Below are 20,173 nucleotides of genomic sequence, written 5' to 3' on the forward strand. Positions count from 1 at the left end.
GACTATAGATGAAAAGGTGAGGGAAGAAACACAATATTACATCATACCCCAGCATAGAGCTACTATATTTGTATAAAGGAATCACTAGTTATCTGTTGTTTTAATTGAAGTCCTGTCTAGGCATTAAGCTGTAATCTAAATGTTGATAGTGCCTAATTTCAACTCCCAAGATAAACAGAAAGACCTTATGTATCAAGACTGATTCTCTTTGGCCTCAACGGATACCATTTTCTCTGGCGGCAGTCTTTAGTTCCCTTCCTTCTCAGTACCAAGTCAGTGGTTTTCCTAGCAGAAGTCTCCACTGGTGTGGTTTTTACTTGTGCTATAAAGCTCTCAGGTTTAACATTTGGTTTCCTTTTTTTTTTTTTTGCAGTACACGGGCCTCTCACTGTTGTGGCCTCTCCCGTTGTGGAGCACAGGCTCCAGACGCGCAGGCTCAGCGGCCATGGCTCACGGGCCCAGCCGCTCTGTGGCATGTGGGATCTTCCCGGACCGGGGCACGAATCCGTGTCCCCTGCATCGGCAGGCGGACTCTCAACCACTGCGCCACCAGGGAAGCCCCCGAAGAAGACTTCTTGGTGGACTTTCTGGAGCCGGATAATAGGCTGCATCTTTAAAACTTGGGAAAAATCCATCTCCTTGTTCAATTAATGCAGGCAAGGACTTCGTAGCTTCACTCATCTCCTTAGCTATTGTTTCTTCTCTGCAGTTCAAGTTTTCCATACGAGGGGCTGGATCAGGGTCATATTTTAGGTCCAATGGATGTACAACAGGTTAGTACTGCTTCAGAATTTCTTGTTTTGCTTTTATGATTTTGATGACACATTGAAGGATCTTTCTGGGATACTGCTTACTGTTTTGTGGCTACATGGACTGTGATTTCATCAAACTGGTTTTCAAGGACTTTGATATCAGAATCCATAAGCAATTGTCTGAAGCTTCCTGCCATGCTTGCCCATGAATGTTGACATTCTCTTGCACAGCTGATTCAAAAGTCCACTGCGCATCTTGCAGCAGGGGCTCCCGAATCTCCTCTGGCAGCGCGTCCCCGAGGTTTTGCGCAGAGCTGCCACCAGTTGTAGCATTTCCATCACTGCCCGCTTTGAGGTGCAGCGCACTTGCAAGTCTTTTCAGGAGGTGGCAGGGACCGAGGCCCTGTCATCTATCGCAGCTACTCTCTCCATGTCCCACAGAGGGGAGAGCCACCGACTAAAGCCCTCTCCTGTTTTCCAGCTTCAACTGTCTGAAGAGAAGATTTTGAATGGTGCTGCAATGAAGAGAGGATTTTAGAGTATCTACTCTTTTAAATAATATAAGATTATAATATATATAATCTTATATATATATAATAATATATATTATATATATTATATAATATATAATATATTATATATATTATATATTATATAATATATATATAATATATATATATTATATATATATAATAATAAAATCTTATATATATATATATATAATAATAAAATTGCCATTGTAATCTGGTCTGGGTATTGCCTGCTCCTGACCCTAGACTGCACAAGAGCCATAAAGTTTTCTATTACTCTATAATGGGACTATAAAATAGACTGTCTCTTTAATCCAAGGTGTTAACATTCTTCACACTCTTTGCGCAAATCTTCTTAAATTTTAAAGCAGAGGTTTCATAATTAGAGTGTGTGTAAAAATCACTCGGGGTGGTTGTTAAAGTTGTATATTGTTGGGGCTCCCTGCAGAGATTCTGACTCAGGAGGTCTGGAGTAGGTCTATGCAATAGCCTCTTAACAGGAACTCACTGAGGCAGAAGATCCTGGGGCCACATTCTGAAAAACCCAGATCCAGACTGGGCTGCAAACCTGTTTTTCCGGCGCTCAGAGAAAGATATTTTCATCTGGGCCAGAAATCCAGGCTGGGATAATTTCTCCTCATTATCATTCTTATTAAACTCATTATTCCTCTTCTGCTGGAAAATCTGGCACTGAAAAGCTGGTGTAATATGATAATGAGGTAGAAACTTTTAGCTGTTTAAGATTAGAGCTGTTTTGGGCTTCCCTGATGATGGAGTGGTTAAGAATTTGTCTGCTATAGGTATAGCTGATTCACTTGGTTTTACAGCAGAAGCTAACACAACATTGTAAAGCAATTATACTCCAATAAAGATGTTAAAAAAAAAAATCCACCTGCCAGTGCAGGGGACACAGGTTGGAGCCCTGGTTGGGGAAGATCCCACATGCCGCAGAGCAACTAAGCCTGTGCTCCACAGCTACTGAAGCCCGCACGCCCTAGAGCCCATGTTCCACAAAAGAAGCCACCGCAATAAGAAGCCCGTGCACCGCAACGAAGAGTAGCCCCCGCTCGCCGCAGCTAGAGAAAGCCTGCGCACAGCAATGAAGACCCAATGCAGCCAAAAATAAATTAAAAAAAAAAAAAAAAAGATTAGAGCTGTTTTACCTATAGGCTTCTGTATCGAGCACTTCTCATTTTGCCTGCAAGTTTTGTATCTGATTAAATCTAAAAGACATCCTTTTATTTTTCAAAATGTGCTTCTTTCTCTTTGTTCCATGGCTAAGGCTTGATTTTTTGCTCAAGCCCCAATTCTTTCTTCCTTTTGTCCTGTGTCACCTGTATATGTAGTATCATTCTGTCACTAATGGAAGACAACTTTACTAGTGATTAATGCACTATACTTTTTGGCTCGGGTCCTGATTTGACAGCCCTGCCTCTCTATGCCTCGCAGACCAGATCAATTTCTCTGGGATGCAGAAGCAGAGAGAAAGGAGAATAGATGAAGATACTGAGACGTGCATATCGTCCAGAGGGCCCCTGCCCCTTATCCCCAGTTCTGGGTAAACCCCCAACCCTACCCCTAGGCCCCAGGTGAGCAATAAAACCCAAAGAGAGATTCGAATACCGCATGTCTTTAGTATCTCTCACACTTCCCATAATTGGATGGGTGAAGGGATCATGCAAGAGAGGAGGAAATATTATTAATAAAAAACTGCATCAGTTAATACTTCAAATATCATTCCATCAAAACAGTAGCCCAGGTAGTGTGGACAGAGTGACAAGCGCAGCTTGAGGAGGGGCAGAATTTAAGGGACAGGCAGAGGATCAGTGATGTATACAGAGGAGGACTGGATGGGGAAGCTCTGGGTGGGGTGTTTCAGGAAGTCAGCAGAGACTGTCTTATCAAATTAGGGCCAATTTCCTTACTTTTAGACTAGACCTACTTTTGGTGTTTTTAAGATAAGGAATGAGATGAAAGTTTAGAAACGAAGAGATAGAACTGTCAAAGGATTATTCTGTTGCCTCTTTATTCTGCCAAAACCATATTAAAATTATTCCAATACTAACCAGGCGAGTGCAGTCCTGGGCAAACTGGGAGTGTGCTGCTGGGGATCCTGCTGTGAGCAGAGTTGCCGGCCAAGAGCCCTCTGTAGGGACCCACCGCAGTGGTCCAGAGACCGCACTCTGGGCAGGCTCTTCCGAGTCAGGGACTCAGCATGGTGAGGGTCCCGGAGCCGGGCCAGTCCTTCCCACGTGTGGGGACCCTGCCAGGCAGTCTTGGCTCTGGGGCTCCTTGTTGGCCTGGCTGAAACTTTCTGAGCTGCACTGTAGTCCTATGCTCTCCCTCACCAGTCCCCACTCCCTTCTTTCTTGCCTTGTCTGACCTGCAGGCAGTATGAGCTCTCCCCACTTCTGCGCCCTCCTCCCTTTCTGTGTCACAGACTTTTCACGGACTTGAATTCTATCTTAGCGTCTGCTTCCTGGAGGACCTGAACTGGCACAAGTTATTTGTGAAAACTGTTTCTTCTTCTTTCAGTGTCTGAGCAGTCTTGGACACACCTACTTCTCCCCCTCCCCCTTTGTGAGAAAGCAGACCCAGGGAAGCTTTGCTATAATTCTTGAGAGTCTGCTCCAAAAAGGGAGAAATGTTTTGACTCTTTTAGTTCCTTTAGGATGGACATTAATTTTGGATGTGGAGATTTTTTTTTAACAAGAGCTTTGCATGCATGCATATTTCATCTGTTGCCAGGTGTCAGCTCTGTTCCTTGCTTAATGACAATGAGGAATCATTCATAATTTACTATTCTCATTTGTAGCCCACAAGAAAGAAGAAAAAAATCATTAATGATATGGTGTGTGCTGGGATATTGCTTTAGGTTCCTGGGACCTCTTGCAACATTGGCCAAAGATTAGTAAGGTAAGAACTGAGATGTGACCCGTTGCGTTGTGTGGCTTTTGTCAATACAGCTTTAGGGAGAAAAGGGCACAGAAGCCAGACTGGGGAGGGTTGAGATGTGAATGGAAAGTGAAGAAGTGGACACTTCAAGAAATTTGATTTTAAAGGAAAGTGCTGTACCTACTGGATCAAGAAAATTTTTCCTTCCTCACCCTCCCCCCTTTTTTCTTCTCTTCTCCCTTCCTTTTCCTTCTCCTCCTCATTCTTCTTCTTCTTCTTTATTTTTTTTGGCTGTGCTGCATGGCATGTGGGATCTTAGTTCCCTGACCAGGGACCCAACCCATGTCCTCTACAGTGGAAGCACTGGAAATGTGGAGTCTTAACCACTGGACCGCCAGGGAAGTCCCATCCTCATTCTTCTTCTAATTCTTTTTTTTTTTTTTAAGTCCAAGGTAACATAATATTTGACAAAAAGTTCAAACAATATAGAAATATATGGTGTAGAAAGTCCCTCATAATTCTACCCTCTGGATAGCAGGAGTTCTCAATATTGTCTGCATATTAGAATCATCAGGGGAGATTTTTAAAAATCCTGATGCTGAGCCCACAGCCTGTGTCAAAGATACAGAGATCTCTGGGAGTGGCACCCAGATATCAGCATTCTTTAAAGCTCTCTAGGTGATAACGACACACAGTCAAGGTTGAGAACCACTACTCGAAGTGTGGCCTGTGGACCAGTGGTATCAGCATCAGCAGAACCTCAACTCTGCAACCCTTCTACCTAATGAATCGAAATCTGCATGCTAACAATATCCCTTGATATTTCATATGCACAACAAATTTTTTTTACATTTATGGTCAGTTGATTTTTTTAAATTGAAATATAGTTGACTTACAATGTTGTGTTAGTTTCTGAAGTACAGCAAAGTGATATATATATATATATATATACACATATATATATATATTCTTTTCAGTTTCTTTTCCATTATAAGTTATTACAAAATATTGAGTATAGTTCCCTGTGCTATGCACTAGGTCCTTGTTATTTATATGTTTTATATATAGTAGTATATGTATATGTTAATCCCAAACTCCTAATTTATCCCTCTCCCCCTTTCCCCTTTGGTAACCATAAGTTTGTTTTCTATGCCTGTGGGTCTATTTCTGTTTTGTAAATAAGTTCATTTGTATCTCATACGCACAATGAAAATTGAGCAGCACTTTTTAGAGAAAAATCACTAAAAGAAATAAGGAAGACTTTTTTTTTTTTAAAGATGGAATGAACTCATGCTTACAGAGTTACTGAGAGGAAGAATCTGTAAAGGGGAAAGAATAGAAAGTATAAGACAGAATGTCATAATTGGTAGGACAATGTCCCAGAAGAGGTAGGAGGGATAGAATTGGCAGATGGGAAAAATGAACTTTGAAAAGAAAAGGAAATTTGTCTTCTTGGGACACTGGAAGGAAGAGGGAGTGAATGATAGACTTGCAGGTAGGTTTGAATTGTGGGGGAAACTAGAAGTTGATGGTATTGCCACCTGATGGCCTTTGTTTTCTGCTTTCCCCAGGGAAGTAGGAGGAGAGGTCCTCTGTGAAAAACGAATGGGGCAAAGAGGAATAATGGCTATTGAAGCCCTACTATGTGCCACAAGGGGTGTTACATACAAAAAGCCTATATACTCCTTGCAATAGCCCTAAGACAGTCCTATTATACAGACGGGGAGATCAATCCTCTGTTGGCTTCTCCTTTGCTCAGTCTCTGCACATCTATCCTGAGGTTCCCTCTCTATTTCTTCATTTCTTTGGTGACATCACTCAGTCCCCTGACTGTGAGTGTTATCTACATGACTTTGCCTGCAAAGTCCCCCCCGCCACCCGCTCCCCACAATCTACATTTCTAGTCCTGACCTGTGTTATGAACTCCATCCAGTTGTTTACTTAACATTTCCATAGCATGCCTGATAGAAATCTCAAACTTATCATGGGCAAAAGACAACCCTTCCCAAACTTGCAACCCTCCTCCATAGCCCACTCCCTTAATTATAATAATGCCCAAACCCAGGACTTCTGGCAGTGTCTTCCCTCCACCTCCCTCCATCCCAAATCACCAAGAAGTCTTGTCAATTTTATCTCCACAACATTCTGAGTCCATCCACTTCTCTAAGATCTCCACTCCCACTAGTCCAATCTAAGCCACCATCACCTCCTACGTGGACCACTGCACCACTGCAGTAGCGTTCTACCTGCCCTCTCTGCGTCCGCTGCTGCCGCCCTGCAGCCCAGTCTCTGAATCTCAGCCAGACTGAGGTATACACACATGGTGTATACACATGGCAATTTTAAAACATATAAACAAATAGAGTAGTATCACAAATCCCCTTAATCTTATCATAGCAACTCCAAAAATTATCAATAACTTGTCAATCTTTTTTTAATCTCAACATTTTTCTTTTTTAAAAAAGCATTTAAAAGCAAATTTAAGATGCCATATTATTTATTTTATTTTATTTTATTTTATTTATTTTTTGCGGTATGCGGGCCTCTCTCTGTCGTGGCCTCTCCCGTTGCGGCGGAGCACAGGCTCCGCACGCGCAGGCTCAGCGGCCATGGCTCACGGGCCCAGCCACTCCGCGGCATGTGGGGTCTTCCCAGACCGGGTCACAAACCCGAGTCCCCTGCATCGGCAGGCGGACTCTCAACCACTGCGCCACCAGGGAAGCCCCAAGATGCCATATTATTTCAACCATGCATATTTCAGTAGATATCTCTAACAGAGGAGGATTTTAAAAATTAAAACCAAAATGCTCATTACATTCTCAGTGCTGCACGGGTTTATATATTTTATCTCATTTAGTCTTCGTAATAGTCTTGAGGGGAGGGTGTTGCTAGATGATTTCACCTACAGGAAAGTGTAGGTTTAGAGTGTCCTGGCCCAAAGGGCTGAAATTTGAAGGGAGAGTCCTCAAATTCCCTGTCTGCTGTGCGTTCCACCCATTATGACTTCTCTTTCCTGTAAGTGTGAGGTCTCCTCTACACATTCCTTAGTGCCTTACATCTAGTGATCTTGCAACATTTTAAGAAAAGAGAAAATAAAAATGGGAAGAATCTATATTTTCAGATTTTCCTGCTTAAATTTTTCTCTAAAATTTAGGGAAAACATCATTATACTGCCATCTTCTGGATCTTTTGAATGCTAACACATCAATGACTATAGATATTTAAAACCACATCCGTCCAACTCTAATCTAGGGCTGACATATTAAACTTTGTATAATTAAAATTATTTCTTTAGTTAATTGGAAAAATTTTCTTTAAACAACTTAATACATATTAAATATAGAGGCTAAAAAGTAGATGTATTTAGAGGTCAGTTATTTTTGTTTCTAGGGGATGGAGGCTAACGTACATAGCTAAAATTTACAAATAATTCAACTGTCATTCAACCAATGACAGTTTTAAAAATTAATGTTAATAGAGGTGTTGGCTAGAAAAGCATTTCCACTGCTGGTGAGAGTATAAATTATCGCACTTTTGGGAAGGCAATTTGATTGCTTATTTAAAAAGTAAAAATAAACTATCTGTAACTTTTTTGATGTATATATCTTTGAATAAGATGTATAATCTCACCTTGTTTATAAAGGACTAGAAAAACCCAGCATGCTTAAGTAAATGATGTTACTACATCTATGCAATGTGGTTCTTTGAAGGTGCTTAAAAATAATGGTGTATTTCTAAATACACTGGTAATAATAACGAATAATGACTGATATTCTAAGAGGTTTGTTTAAAATATTTTGGCCTAGAACTGGAAGATGCTATGCAAATTAAATACTCTTTCATATTTTTTACTAACAGATATTTATGTAGCAAAAAACTACATTTGGATTTCTGCCTCTAAAAGAGTGATAAACTCAGCTTTTAAAAAATGGAACATGAGGCAATAAAGTCCTCAATCTTAGCTTCATAATCAATGGTACAATAAATAAGATAAAGATAGTTTGAGTGTAAGTTATATTTTGTGGTTTCTACTCAAGAAAAGTTTAAACTAACGGGGAGAAAAACTTAGTACTCTGTGAAATCCATGCCATGAAGCCAAATTTACAATGCAATGTCTTTTTACTTACCTTTATTATTTAACAATAAAAGATTGACTAGGCACAGTAATCATGACTGGTATTTGTCAAGTCTTTTCTATGTGCTAAGTGCTGTCCTAAGTGCTTAGCATGTGAGAAGTCAGTTCATCTTCTCCATGACTTTGGAAAGACAGTATATAGACAATAATTCTATTTAATGAAATTAAGAGTGAGGAAAGTTAAGTGAGGAAAGTTAAGCACATGGTCAAATCAGGAAATGAGTCCAAATATTCTGAATTTGGATGCAGTGCTTTTTTTTTTTATTACACCCAAATGCATCAAAAGGGAAAAACATACAGGTGTATATGCCTATATTAGAATGCTTGGTAATACATATGAAGTGCCAAGTACACTGCCTGGCATATTTTATTGATAAATACTCAAAAAAGGTTGACTATAACTCTTGTTATTTTTATTATGTTGAGAGGACAATAAAGGTAGGTCTCTGACCAAGTGACAGAGGCAAGCATCCTTCCCACTCAACACTTCCATTGAAAATTCTCAATTGCATTGTAATGTCTTCACACTCATATGAAGCATAAGCCCCGTGAGGGCAGGAGTTTTCTCTATTATGTTCACTGTTATCTCCTGAGGCCTATAAGACAGCTCATATTAACTTCTCAGCAAACATTTGACACCTAGATTGAGAGACCAGAAGATTTTCTTGCTCCTTTTTTCTTCTTTTTGACTGTGCCATGTTAGCTTACTATTGTTTTGCTCTTCTGTATAATTTGTACACTTCAGAGTAGTGCTTCCCAAGTTTTAGTGGTTATGAAACTTCCTGGGATCTTGCTAAACATGTAGATACCCCCAAAAAAGTAGATCCTCAGAAAGCTCCATTATGTGTTTATATACCCTCATAAATGGACCTCCACCCCAAAATTTGGTTTGGACATCAAAACTGATGATGCATACACGTATCAAGAGAGTATCAGAATACGTAATGAAGCTTTCTGGGGGAAAAAAGACCTGGGCAGGCTTTCCAGCTGGTCCAAAAATGGCTTGAGAGAGCAGGGAAAGAGAGGCTTGGGGTTTTGTTGTGTTTAGGGGGAGGGGCTGGAATAGGTCTCTTCCAGGAATTTGCACACACCACCTTTGCTAATATCACTTTGGCCAGAAGTTAGCAATATGGCCTCACCTAACTGCAAGGGAGATTATAACATGTAGTCTTTATTTCAAGTCATAGTGTGTCCAGTTCAACATCAGAGTTCCATTACTGTATAACAAGGGGAGAACGAACATAAAGGGACCAGAAGCAGTCTCTGATCCAGTTACTAAATAGACGTTAGGTGGAGTAACATCAATTATTTCAAGTCATCCGTGTATGGTTTACTACTCATAATTTCTAGTTAGTGTTCCAAAGGTTGCTATTTTTGTACCTTACTCTGGGTTTTATTATGTTCCATAGCAATGCTCGGTGAGCTGAGGGGATAACGCTTAAGGGAAAAGAGTATTTATTTATTTCTGGCAATGTGCCAGGCACCTGAATGGATACTTTCACATATATTTTCTCATTTGGAAGAGCCAAGAGAGAAATAAGAAAGAGTTCTCTCATCCAAGGTCAACTATAGGCAAAATGGTAAGTAAAGTAGCGTTTCTTTTCTTTATTCTTTTTCTCCTTTTGCATTTAATAATATTTTATTTATTGATTGAAGTATAGTTAATTTACAATATTGTGTTAGTTTCAGGTATACAGCAAAGTGATTCATATATATATACATATATACATATATATTCAGATTATTTTCCATTATAGGTTATTATAAGATATTGAATATAGTTTTCTGTGTTATACAGTAAATCCTTGTAGCTTATCTATTATATGTACAGTAGTTTGTATCTGTTAATACCATACTCCTAATTCATCCCTCTTTCCTTTTCCCCTTTGGTAACCATAAGTTTGTTTCCTATGTCTGTGAGTCTGTTTTTGTTTCGTATATAGATTCATTTGTACCATTTTTTAGATTCCACATATAAGTGATATCATGTAATGTTTGTCTTTGTCTGACTTACTTCACTTAGTATGATATTCTCTAAGTCCATCCATGTTGCTGCATATGGCAATACTTCATTTTTCTATGGTTGAGTAATATTCCATTGTGTATATATATATATATATATATATATATATATATATATACACACCACATCTTCTTTATCCATTCATCTGTTGGTGGACACTTAGGTTGCATGTCTTGGCTATTGTAAATACTGCTGTTATGAACATTGGGGTGAATGTACCTTTTCGAATTAGAGTTTTCATCTTTTCTGGATATATGCCTAGGAGTGGGATTGCTGGATCATAAGGTAGCTCTACTTTTAGTTTTTAAAGGAATTTTCCATACTGTTCTTCATAGTGGCTGCACCAATTTTTTCCACATCCTCACCAGCACCTGTTATTTCTTGTCTTTTTGAGAATAGCCATTCTGACCAGTGTGAGGTGATAAGTAAGGTAGCTTTTCTTTCATAACTTGTGCTTTCCTTTTCAACAGATGTTTTCTAAAGTGTGTTCTGTGTATTTATTTTTCTGCAACAGAATGTCCAATGTAGAGCATAACTGAAAATATTCAATTGTGCAAAATGGTATGTAGGACTTAAGTTCAAATGGAAAACATAATTTGTCAAGATAAATACTTGAATGTAATTTGAGGTCTTACAGAATAGTATTTCAATTAGATTATCTTTAAATCCAATTGGCTGAGCTGCCTTATATCTAGACCCCAAATTACAGTTATTCTTTCCCTGCCTAAACTGAAATAGTCAGTATGTAGAAGCATCAGAGCCAGTGGTTGGGTGTGATCATAATTGATTCTTGTTTCTAGAGCTTTCCCTAGCAACCTGCCTTGGATAAAAAGACACCAGAAATTTCTCAAAGGCCAGTGGTTCATATGGTAAGTATGATGAGTACTCTACATGATTCCCTTGGTTTCCATTTCTAGTTAGACAGCGTCTAGATGGCTTTCTTCAATTTATCGTACAGGACAAACACAGGGGCTCCATGCAGCCCCTAAGAATTTTGAATAAAGTGCCTAGAAAAAGGCTTATGTGCCTGCATTTTTCTTTTTAAAGAACTTATTATTTATTTATTTACTTATTTATTGGCTGCATTGGGTCTTCGTTGCTGCACGTGGGCTGTCTCTAGTTGCAGCAAGCAGGGGCTACTCTTTGTTGCCGTGCACGGGCTTCTCATTACGGTGGCTTCTCTTGTTGCAGAGCACAGTCTGTAGGCTTATGGCCGTCAGTAGTTGTGGCACGCGGGCTCAGTAGTTGTGGCTCACAAGCTCTAGAGCACAGGCTCAGTAGTTGTGGCACACGGGCTTAGTTGCTCTGTGGCATGTGGAATCTTCCTGGACCAGGGCTCGAACCCATGTCCCCTGTATTGGCAGGCAGATTCTTAACCACTGCACCACCAGGGATGTCCCCGCCTGCATTTCTGAAAATCTTCCTCCAGCATTCAAGGACCCCAGGAGACACAACATCAACTCCTTTGTGCCCACATTACAACATCAACAATTGGCTCACAGTATCACGGGGGTAGGAAACCACCTAGGCTTTTAAATTCTGCTGCCTTGGCAGATTTTCCAACATCAGATACAAATTGGGTTCTGGGAAAATCTGATGAGGGGAAGAAGAAGAGTGAAGTGGCTACAGCTGTTGCACGAAGGACGAAAATGCCTTGGTGCTGTGTGTGCTTGTATTCCTCCTAAGAACCTCTGCTTGTAGTTATACTTAAAGCAAAGTGAAGGGCTCAAGTAAGGAAACATCTGTTGACACTTGTCATGGTGCCCTTCCAGAAGGAACATACTCCTACTCTTTGGGAAGATGGAATATACAGTCCACTCTGCCTTTGTAGAAGGAGTTAGCAGTAACCTCTCTGTTCCCATGCTGCAGCTTCGCCCACTTGATCGGACCACTGCAGCCTTGGAGGTGGCAGCGGTGATGCTGCAGTCAAGAAACCCCTTGTAAAGTAGACGACCTTTCAAGTTTTAACCTTTTTTTTTTCCGGCCGTGCTGTGTGGCATGCGGGATCTTAGTTCTACGTCCAGAGATCGAACCTGTGTCCCTTGCAGTGGAAGCATGGACTCTTAACCACTGAACCGCCAGGGAAGTCCCAACATTTAACCTTTTTTTATTCCAGTTTTATTGAGACATAATTGACATAAGGCACTGTATAAGTTTAAGGTGTACAGCATAATTATTTGACTTATATACATTATGAAAAGATTATCACAAGTTTAGCAAACATCCATCATCTCCTAAAGATACAAAATAAAAGAAAAAGAAAAATACTTTTTTTTCTTGTGATGAGAACTCTTAGAATTTACTCTTTTAATGACTTTCATATATAACACACAGCAGTGTTAATTATATTAATCACATTGTACATCACATGCCTGATACTTATTTATCTTATAACACGAAGTTTGTACCTTTTGACTGCCTTCATTCAATTCCTCCTCCCCCAGCCCCTGACTCTGGTAACCATAAATCTGATCTCTTTTTCTATGAGTTCTTTTGTTTGTTTGTTCTTGAAGTATAATTGACCTATAACACTATGTTAGTTCCTGGTGTACAACATAGTGATTCGATATTCTATACATTTCAAAATCGTCACCATGATAAGTCTAGTTACCATCTGTCACTATACAGACAGGAGATGACCTATTTACTCATGGCAGCAGAATGGGCTGGAGGAGCTTTTAAGGCCAGAGTGGGAGCTTTGAGATCCAGGAATGTTGGTATCACTGGCTCAGCCCTGACACAGACTGAAAGGCTAATATGCTTAATTTCTTTCTTATATCTTTTCCTTACTTTTCTTTTCTCTTTCCCTCTACATAGTCAGTATTCTTTCAAGTAGGACTTTTAAGTTGTCCAGCCTGGGGGAGGATGGTTTGAAGCAAAGAATAAATTGTTAAAGTTGTAATTTCAGGTGTCATGAGAGATAAATATTGGGGTTAAGGGTATCTGGAAAATATGCCTGAAAATTGACATGGGGGAATTTTTGGGGGTTGAAAGAGAAGTGAAAAAAGAGAGGGCAGATGACAGAGGCTGGGACACATGGAAAAGTTTTTTCAATGACCTAATGTTGCCACTAATTCATGAGAAATACTGCTTTAATGTCTTGAATTTATCCTAGAAGAATTAGGCTCAATAGCTCCTTTCATTACCTGGGAGCTTAAATCATGAGTGGCATCTTTTTCCCATATATTTTTGAAAGATGCTTTCACATAGAATATAAAACGTTTTAGAAATTCAATTTTATTTATGGGCAGCATCATATTTTTTATACTCTTGCTGAAGAAACAGGGTAAGTAGAGGGTCAATTTTATCTTTTCTTTTTTTAACCAAGGGGGCGTATCACTCAGCAGAGTGCTTAGTTGTTATGAGAGTGGAAAAAAGTTCCTCTGGTATAAGGTGTGGGGAACCTATTGGATTTAAAAGGATAATAAGCTTTCTTCTTGAAATAGGCCTAATCAACATACTTTATTGTACTTTATTGGGGGCATTCATCAATAATGAATCAAACACTAGGCAAAACTTTTCCTGAGAGAGTTAGAAACTCTCTGGCTGGAGTTGAACCCTGGGATCTGGGGTTGTGTCTGTGAATGTTATTCATTCTGCAAAATGCTCTGAGTACCTACCTTGGGCCCAAATGCAGAGAATCATTGAGTCTTGGAAATGTACTTGTTTGGGGAAACACTTAAATATCTCTGCTGGAACAAGGGTCACATAATCACTGCACCATGCAATGCTTAATGGTAAAAGAGAGTGGGGATGTGATCTCACTGAGTGCAGGACTGTTTCTAAGCAGAGTTTTTAAGTGTAATGAACGCTGGCTCTGCAGGTTTTAAATGTGAGTGAACAAGATGGAATTTGGTCAACAGTTGGAGGAGTTGGCCTCAGTAACACGTAGAGTTCACCTGTGGTAACAAAGTGTAAGACAGAGTATTTGGGCTTAGATGCTGGTAGGCGCATCGTTGCACAGTGGGAGTGTGTGGAGGTCCTTTATAATTGATTCCATTTTTTCAATGAAATAAGAAAGCAGTTGATTAAGAACAAATGTGAGATAGTAGATCTTGAAACTATGACGGGGAAAGTAAGTATGAAATAGTTATCAACAAGTCAGTGTAAGAATTCCTGGATTTTTTCAGTCTAAGTTATACGCACCAGCTTTCCCCATTGCACCCCCTACCTATCCCTAGCATCCCAATTTATCAATATTAAGTAAAAACCAGTAAAGAAAGATTCATGACAAGACAAGTAAGAGAGGAATGTCATAGGGCATAGACATGCAAGACAAACACTGGTTAAGCCCAGTATTGATTCTACTAAGCCTTATGGGGCTAAGAGAGAGCTCTGTTCCTGCCACTTAAAATCTTGTTAGGCTTTTCAGCTGGAACCGCCATCTTCCTGTAATTCGCCAAAATGACCAACACAGAGGGAAAGAGGAGGGGCACCCGCTACATGTTCTCTAGGCCTTTTAGAAAACATGGAGTTGTTCCTTTGGCCACATACATGCAAATCTACAAGAAAGGTGATATTGTAGATATCAAGGGAATGGGTGCTGTTCCAAAAGGAATGCCCCACAAATGTTACCATGGCAAAACTGGGAGAGTCTACAATGTTACCCAGCATGCTGTTGGCATCATTGTAAACGAACAAGTTAAGGGCAAGATTCTTGCCAAGAGAATTAATGTGCGTATCAAGCATATTAAGCCCTCTAAGAGCCGAGATAGCTTCCTGAAATGGGTGAAGGAAAATAATCAGAAAAAGAAGGAAGCCAAAGAGAAAGGTATTTGGGTTCAACTGAAGCGCCAGCCTGCCCCACCCAGAGAAGCACACTTCGTAAGAACCAATGGAAAGGAGCCTGAACTGTTGGAGCCCATTCCCTATGAATTCATGGTATAATGGGTGTAAAGAAAATAAAAGACCTGGACTGTATAAATGTTTCTCTTAATTGAGTAGAAGTGTGTGACCCCCTTCCCCAAACAAATATTTAAAGCACACACACACAAAAGAAATCTTGTTAGCATCAACTCACCCATCTTCACATCCATCCCATTGCCCCAAAAGACACCAGTTTAGTTCCAGGGCTGAGGTTGGGGCAGAGGCTCCTTTCTTGTTTAGAATGCCTGCCTGAGAGTATTCTGAACCAATGTTCTCTGATAAGCATCTCAGGGATTCTAGAGATCAAAAAAGACTCAGTATGAGTCCAAAGTTATCTTTCTTCTCTTCAGGACTCTAGTAGAGAAACGTGAGGTAGAATTTCTAGCTACTGAGTTAGGACTATAAAGAAGCAACACACTAACCAGAGAGAAAATACATTGGTTCAGTGAGGGTATGTGGAAGCTCTCTCTTTTGGTTCAGTTTTCTCAGGGAGGTAGAGAAGAAGGTTATTACCAGAGAGTGAATTTGTGGAAAAAGGTTTAGAAAAAGAAGTGTGAAATAGTCAGGATGAACAATTGAATGGACTAGGCAAAGTAGTGTGATTACCATTTAAAGGCCCACTTGAGGTTCATAATCGTCACTTTAAAGTAAGACCAATCACAGGGTACAGGAAGAGAACAGGCAGACTGAATTTAATAAGCGTTGCGGTTTTGACATATATATTAGGGATAATTGACAGGGTGGAATGGGGAGAATTGGCAAGGGTAGTTTTGACTGTAAGAATCCAAATTTCTTACACTGAAAGACTTGTGGATAACTGTTTCATCTTTCTTCTCTCTTTTCATCCATCCAATCATAAGAACATATATTTGTATTTCTTATATTTGCATGAAAGAAACACTGGAAAGACACCCCAAACAAACACAAATGGTTACTTATACAAATGTTTACTAATAGGAGGGTAAGGTGACAGAGATGGAGTCCTTCCAATCCTTCACAAAATTTTCCCAAAAATTGAAGAGGAGGGAACATGTTCCAACTCACTCTAGGAGGCCAGTATTACTCTGACATGAAAACCAGAGAAATATATAACAAGAAAAGAAAGCTACAGAACAATATCCCTTATTAGTATAGACACAAAGTTCCTCAAGAAAATACTAGTAAACTGAATCTGACAACATATAAAAAGGAGTACATACCATGGCCAAATGAGGGTTTATTCCAGGAATGCAAGGTTGGTTCAACATACGAACATCAGTTAAAGTAATATATCATATTAAAGCAATAAAGGACAGAAAGCCCGCAACCATCTCTGTAGATGCAGGTGAGATGCACCATTTCATGATATAAATACTTAACAAAATAGGAGTAGAAGGGAACTTCTCCAGCATGATAAAGAGAATTTATGAAAAACCCACAACAAACATCACATTTAATGGTAAAGGAATAAAAAAAGTTTTCCTCCTAAGATGAGGATTTTCAAAAAGGATGTTGAGACAATTCAATGGGTAAATAAAAGTCTCCTTAGGGCTTCCCTGGTGGCACAGTTGTTGAGAGTCTGCCTGCCGATGCAGGGAACATGGGTTCATGCCCCGGTCCGGGAAGATCCCACATGCCGCAGAGCTGCTGGGCCCGTGAGCCACGGCAGCTGAGCCTGCGCGTCTGGAGCCTGTGCTCCGCAATGGGAGAGGCCACAACAGTGAGAGGCCCGCGTACCGCAAAAAAAAAAAAAAGTTTCTTTAACAAATGGTACTAGGACAACTGTATATCCATAGGCAAAAGAATGAAGTTGGACTCCTACCTCAGACCATATACAAAATTAACTCAAAATGAATGAAGACCTAAAAAGAGCTATGAAACTCTTTGATAAAATATAGGGCTAAATTTTCATGACCTTGGATTTGACAGTGGATTCTTAGCTATGACACCAAAAGCAAGGGAAGAACCAAAAAATTAGATATATTGGACTTCATCTAAACTAAAAACTTTTGTCCACGAAAGGACACTATCAAGAAAGTGAAAAATGACCTATAGAATGGGAGAAAATATTTGTAAATTATATATATGATAAGGGTCTAGTAACTAAAATATGTAAAGAACTCTTACAACTCAATAACAAAAAAACAAGAAAATGTGTAAAGGACATTACTCCAAAGAAGAAATACATATGGCCAAAAGGCACATGAAAAGATGCTCAATGTTATTAGCTATTAGAGAAATAAAAATCAAAGCCACAATGAGATACCATTTTGTACCCTTTCAGATGGCTGTAAGTAAAAAGTTGGACAGTAAGAAGTGTTGCTGAAGTTGTGGAGAAATTAAAACTTTCCTACATTGTTGGTGGGAATGTAAAATGGTGCAGCTGTTTTTGAAAACAGTTTGGTAGTTTCCCAAAATGTTAAGCAAAGAGTTACCATATGACTCAGTAATTCTGCTCTTAGGTATAGTCTCAAAAGACATGGAGACATGTGTCCATATAAAAACTTCTATACGAATGTTCATAGCAGCATTATTTATAATAGCCCCAAAGTGAAACAACTCAAATATCCATGAACTGATGAATGCATAAACAAAATGCAGTACAGCCATAGAATATTACTCATCCATGAAAAGGAATAAAGTACTGATACATGCCACAACATGGGTGAACCTTGAAAACATTGTGCTAAGTGAAGAAGTCAGAAACAAAAAGCCACTTGTTGTATGATTCTATTTATATAAAGTGTCTAGAAGAGGTAAATTCATGGAGACAGAAAGTAGATTAGTTGTTTCCAGGACCTAGAAGGCTGTGGAAAATAGGGAGTGACTGCTAAGGGTTACAGGATTTCTGTAGATAGTGGTGATGGCTTCACACTCATGTGAATATTTTTAAAATCACGGAATTATACATTTTAAAAGGGTGAGTTTTATGCTGTGTGAATTATATCCCAATAAGCAAATATACCAGACAGAAGATAAGGAGTAAAAGATATGGAGGGCTTGGCTCTGCACTGACAGTAGAACAGAGTGAAGGGGTGTCTAACTCGAAGTATGTTCCACAGAACTTGTTGACTAATTGGGTGTGGGAGGTAGTGAGAAGGAAGAAAAAGTCAAGAATGATTCTGAGGTGCCTCATCACCTTGTATTGCACGGATTCATTTATGTATGTGCCCATCCTGTTAAAATATGTGTTTCTCAACCTGCTACCTAAAAACATAGGGTCTATTCTGGGGGAAAAGTAAGTGGCAGTTTCATACACACCTCAGAGCAAACATTAAGTACGTCCATTTTCGTGGGTCTGTTTTATACAATTCAAGAGAGTTGCTCAATTTCCCCTGTGAACTGAGAGGTTACTTCCTGTGTTTGGACAGTGTTGAAAGGCTACTTCCCATTTTGAGGTTTCCCCACTTTAGTTTTGATGGGAGAAGCCAGTAACCTCTACTGACTCTAAGTGCTAAATGTTCTGCCAAGTTCTTCCTGATGTTTTCACAAATGAGGTGCCCTCTTCATTTTACCCTGCATTGGACCACAGGTTTTGAAAGAATCTTTGACAATAAAAGCATTTATTAACATAACTGGTTTCACTGTTTGCCTAATCAAAGTTATAGTAATGCAACTGTCAACTGGCCTTTCCCATTGCGTGAACTGTACCATCACTATCGCAATGCCAGTTGATATAATTTCAGTCTAAAGAAAAGGGTCTTGATACTTTGATAAGCCTGTACATTCTCATTTTAGATCATATAAACTTAGACCGGTAAAATAGCCCTAGGTTCCCCAGTAACTATCTTCACAGACTCGTAAGAATCTAATGTCAGACAGTTGGTAATCTCCCTGGTAATTATTAATGAGGTTCCTTCTGGACTTATTGCCCATGGGTGGGGAGGGTGTGGAAGCCTATATGTGTTCAAGATGCTGCAGTGTGTATTTTATATATGTTGATTTCATCGACCCTATAAAGAAGGTTTCATTACCCTTTAAGTAAGAAAATTGAAGCTTAAGAGTATAACTCAGATAGCAAACAGTAAAGCCTACATTTGAGACAAGATTTGTCTGATGGTCTTTCTGGCAAGCCACATTTTCTCCCAAGAAGCAGGTTCATACTAGTAGAAGCTGAAGAAGGAGAAAAAAGAGAGTGAAACTAATTTCTTTACGAGTACAAGTAACGTATTACATCTATATGTATATTTAAATACATACCATCAGTGCACTTCACTCATATGCTCACTTTTTTTTTAACATCTTTATTGGAGTATAATTGCTTTACAATGGTGTGTTAGTTTCTGCTTTATACAAAGTGATTCAGCTATACATATATCCCCATCACTGTTTTTTTAATAAATTTGCTTATTTATTTATTTATATTTGGCTGCATTGGGTCTTCGCTGCTGCCCGCAGGCTTTCTTTAGTTGAGGTGAGTGGGGGCTACTCTTCGTTGCCGTGCGCGGGCTTCTCATCACGGTGGCTTCTCTTGTTGTGGAGCACAGGCTCTAGGCGCACAGGTTTCAGTAGTTGTGGCATGCAGGCTCAGTAGTTGTGGCTCGCAGGCTCTAGAGCGCAGGCTCAGTAGTCGTGGTGCACGGGCTTTGTTGCTCCGGGGCATGTGGGATCTTCCTGGACCAGGGCTCGAACCCATATCCCCTGCATTAGCAGGCGGATTCTCAACCACTGCACCACGAGGGAAGTCCCATATACTCACTGTTAAAGAGCATACATTGGAAACACGGTCACGTAAATATCAAGGAACTGTACCAGCAGTGCATTAAAGTGAAGATCTATGAATCACCGGACCTACCTTGCATCAGACCATCCTTTTGCCCCTGGTGCCCATGAAGCATTTCAATAAGATTCCTGTTTCTATCATGGCTCTGTGTATCATCACAATATACTCCGGTTCCTTCAAACAAAAGAACCAGCAAACAAGCAGACATACAAAAGACAGAGCATCTTTAGGATGCTTATCTTATTGCACTGTGAATAAAAAAGTAATAGC

General features: G+C 39.7%; 1 protein-coding gene, 1 long non-coding RNA gene and 1 pseudogene across 3 annotated transcripts; 2 read left to right on the forward strand and 1 right to left on the reverse strand.

Moving 5' to 3' along the window:
- Positions 1 to 534: 534 nt before the first annotated feature.
- LOC137220966 (kinetochore-associated protein NSL1 homolog pseudogene) lies at positions 535 to 1,184 on the reverse strand (annotated as a pseudogene).
- A 2,883-nt stretch (positions 1,185 to 4,067) lies between these two features.
- On the forward strand, positions 4,068 to 12,479 carry LOC137220661 (uncharacterized). 2 transcript variants are annotated; one of them, XR_010941731.1, is made up of 4 exons: positions 4,068 to 4,198; positions 9,722 to 9,892; positions 11,136 to 11,204; positions 12,205 to 12,479. It is a non-coding gene; the product is annotated as an uncharacterized lncRNA (long non-coding RNA). The 2 variants fall into 2 exon arrangements; XR_010941732.1 differs by lacking the exon at positions 12,205 to 12,479 and adding an exon at positions 11,700 to 11,825.
- Positions 12,480 to 14,712: 2,233 nt separating this feature from the next.
- On the forward strand, positions 14,713 to 15,259 carry LOC137220662 (large ribosomal subunit protein eL21-like). Its single transcript, XM_067730063.1, has one exon. The coding sequence runs from the start codon at positions 14,740 to 14,742 to the stop codon at positions 15,220 to 15,222; it is 483 nt and encodes a 160-aa protein (XP_067586164.1). The 5' UTR covers positions 14,713 to 14,739; the 3' UTR covers positions 15,223 to 15,259.
- Positions 15,260 to 20,173: the final 4,914 nt, after the last annotated feature.

The sequence above is a fragment of the Pseudorca crassidens genome, chromosome 3 (genome assembly GCF_039906515.1).
Source record: "Pseudorca crassidens isolate mPseCra1 chromosome 3, mPseCra1.hap1, whole genome shotgun sequence".
NCBI lineage: Eukaryota > Metazoa > Chordata > Mammalia > Artiodactyla > Delphinidae > Pseudorca > Pseudorca crassidens.

Bases quoted from the DNA above. Each gene is read 5' to 3' on its own strand.
- LOC137220662 (XM_067730063.1), top strand. From the start codon at position 14,740: ATGACCAACACAGAGGGAAAGAGGAGGGGCACCCGCTACATGTTCTCT.